At 44.4% G+C, this 2,822-nt stretch overlaps 1 protein-coding gene across 1 annotated transcript; it reads left to right on the top strand.

Moving 5' to 3' along the window:
* Nucleotides 1-3: 3 nt before the first annotated feature.
* On the top strand, nucleotides 4-1,578 carry ADPRM (ADP-ribose/CDP-alcohol diphosphatase, manganese-dependent; the record flags this gene model as incomplete). The annotated part of the gene is made up of 3 exons (XM_009709229.1): nucleotides 4-289; nucleotides 856-972; nucleotides 1,233-1,578. Coding segments are annotated over 3 exons (690 nt in total), but the record flags the coding sequence as incomplete, so codon positions are not given.
* Between the last annotated feature and the right edge of the window lie 1,244 nt (nucleotides 1,579-2,822).

The raw sequence follows: 2,822 nt of genomic DNA, 5'->3' as shown, positions 1-2,822 counted from the left end.
CTGCCGGTGCCGGTGCATCACGCATGGGGCAACCATGAGTTCTATAACTTCAGCCGGGCCCGCCTGGTGCACACTGGCCTCAACAGCCGTCCTGCCGGAGCCACAGCCAGCCCGCTGGCCGAGGACTGCCAGGCCTATCACTTCAGCCCGGCCACACGGTTCCGCTTCGTCGTGCTCGACGCATACGACCTGAGCATCCTGGGCAGGGAGCCAGACACCCCTCGTTATCGGGAGTCCCTGCAGCTGCTGCGGGAGAGGAATCCTAATGACAACCTCAACAGCCCTGCAGGTACCCACTGGCTCAACCTTTCGGCAGGGAGCAAGGGCAACTGAACCTCCGCTTCCCAGAGTAATAAGGCAGCTCCCGGAGCTGACATCTGGTTGCCCAGGGGATGACACGTGCCCCATTTCTGCCCAGCTCCTCCACCTCCCTGCTAACCCTTCAGTAGGTTTGTAGGTGGGCACAGGAGGTGCTCCCCCATACCCGTCATGCTGCTCTACTGCTTTTGGGGTGGTTTTATGTTGTGGTGTGTGCCCCGCAGTATCAGAACAAAAAAGCAGTTGTTGGTAAAGTTGCTATTGCAGAGCGTCGAGTGATGCCCACCCTATCCCATGCCGGGGGGACACCCAAGAGTGGAAATCCCGTGCATGCAGCATGACCAAAAGCCCTGAAAACACTAACAAGTGATTTTCTCTTGTTTATCCAAGACGGCTGGAGTTTTGATCCAAGAGATGCCAAAACCCAAAAGGTTATAAGAGTAAACCATCTATCATAAGCGGACTTACGTAAGGCAAGCAAATAGGGGAGCCACGAGAGGTGTACACACCTATGCCTAACCTTCTTCTTCATTGCAGGACTCAAAGAACCTCGGTTTGTAGAGTTTAACGGAGGATTTAGCCTAGCCCAGCTGGACTGGTTCAATGAAGTCCTCAAGTTCTCTGATGAAAACCAAGAAAAGGTTGTAGTTATGGGTAGGTGGATATGAAGGATATATGGGGATATATGCAAAAAAAGTTACCTAGCCAATATGCGTTAGCTGAGGAAAACAAGTTAGCAGCTTTGTAGCTCCACTGAGGTACACATGTAACCTGTGAAGTAGGAGAATAGCAACCATGTCTCACACTCGGGTGAGCTTTCTGTGTACAGTTAGATGTCTGAACTTCCCAGCAATGAAGGCAGAGTTTGGTTACACTTAAAGTAACTCTCCTGCTTCTTTCCCTCTCAACTGCAGGTCATCTGCCCATTCATCCAGATGCTTCAGACAGAGTTTGCCTAGCCTGGAATTACGAAGATGCCCTTTCAGTCATATACTCCCATCAGTGCGTGGTCTCCTTTCTTGCAGGGCACCTGCACGATGGTGGCTATTGTTTAGACTCTCATGGAGTTCATCATCTGACTTTGGAGGGGGTTATTGAAACTCCACCAGAAAGCAATGCCTTTGGAACTATTTATGTCTATGAAGATAAAATGATACTAAAGGGAAGGGGCAGAATTTCAGACAGAGTTATGCATTTCTGAAAATGGTAAGCAAATACAAACTGCTCTTCTTCAGGAAGTACTCAGACAAAAAAGCAGGGGATTCAGCTTATTATTTACTTGTAGAAAGATGTGCATGGCTGATCTTTATAGCTTTAAATCAAACATTTTTCTCTTGGATACAGAATTTTAGAAATTATGTTTCTGTAAGAAAACAGACCTAGTTTCTTCATGGAGAATAGAGAAGGCCAGTAACCATCTTTGAAATAAATATACTTGAATGCAGAATGTTGACTTGAAACACCCAATCCTGACCACATTGTAACTCACAGTGAAAAAATGCAAACCATATTATGAATATTGTAAAAAAAAAAAAAAAAAAAGCCACTTTTTTATATCACTCATAATTAAAGCGTGCAGAATTGTACCTGCTCAGACGCATTTCAATTTTTATTTTATTTTTAATATCATAGTCAGTAATGTCTCATGTCTGGCAGAATTAGTCCACCCTGTAGCCTAATGCAGTCATCTTAATATTGCTTTAAAAGACTAAAGTAATCTTGAAAAAAAGCTAAGCCCAAGGATAATGGAGACCCATCTATGCTACATCCTGTAGTGCCGCAGACACACTCGCTGGGATCTATGTGTGCACAGCTGTATTAGCCTGCAGTAGTACTAAGTGAAGAAGCCCTGATGTGGAAGGATCTAAAGCATGTTGTTGTGCAGCATCTGGACCTGTTCTGGCTGGCTTCCAGCCAGCTTGTGTGTCCAGTGTATTCACTTGTGCTTCCTTCTCCAGGACTAGTAGCGGTGGAACATGCTTACTGTCACTGGCCTGCTGTGTGGGTTCTGCTTTCCAAGAACAGAAATTCTGCGAGAAGCAGAGTTGTGATAGTGGCCATGTCTGCTCATGGCAGTCTTGAGTATGCATCTTGCAGAAAATAAAAGATTCGGAAGCTTTCACTGAATTTTCTCTAGAAAAGTAGTATTTATTACTCTGTAAAACCAGTAATTTTCAGTTAAAGATAATAGCAAAAATATTTCTTCAGATATATTCTACATATGATTTTAGCATAGGAACAGAAATACAGACTGCTTACTTTTTCAACTAGTCTCAATGGACTATCAGGTAAGTATCTGGAAGTTTTATGGCTGTAAATAGTCATTTATTGAAACAAAGCATTTGCTTTACTTTTCCCTTATGTTACAGAACAGTAGGTTTCGCAAAGTACAAGGTGGTTGGAGAGTGACCCAGGGATGCCAGGATATCTTGACTATACCATTAGAACACACACTAGATCAGCAGTGCTTTGAAAAATGTACAAAGAAGCCAGGTGAACAACAG

The sequence above is a fragment of the Cariama cristata genome, unplaced genomic scaffold (genome assembly GCF_000690535.1).
Source record: "Cariama cristata isolate BGI_N322 unplaced genomic scaffold, ASM69053v1 Scaffold45661, whole genome shotgun sequence".
NCBI lineage: Eukaryota > Metazoa > Chordata > Aves > Cariamiformes > Cariamidae > Cariama > Cariama cristata.
Note: the sequence above shows the minus strand (reverse complement) of the source record. Positions and strands in the feature narration are given on the sequence as shown.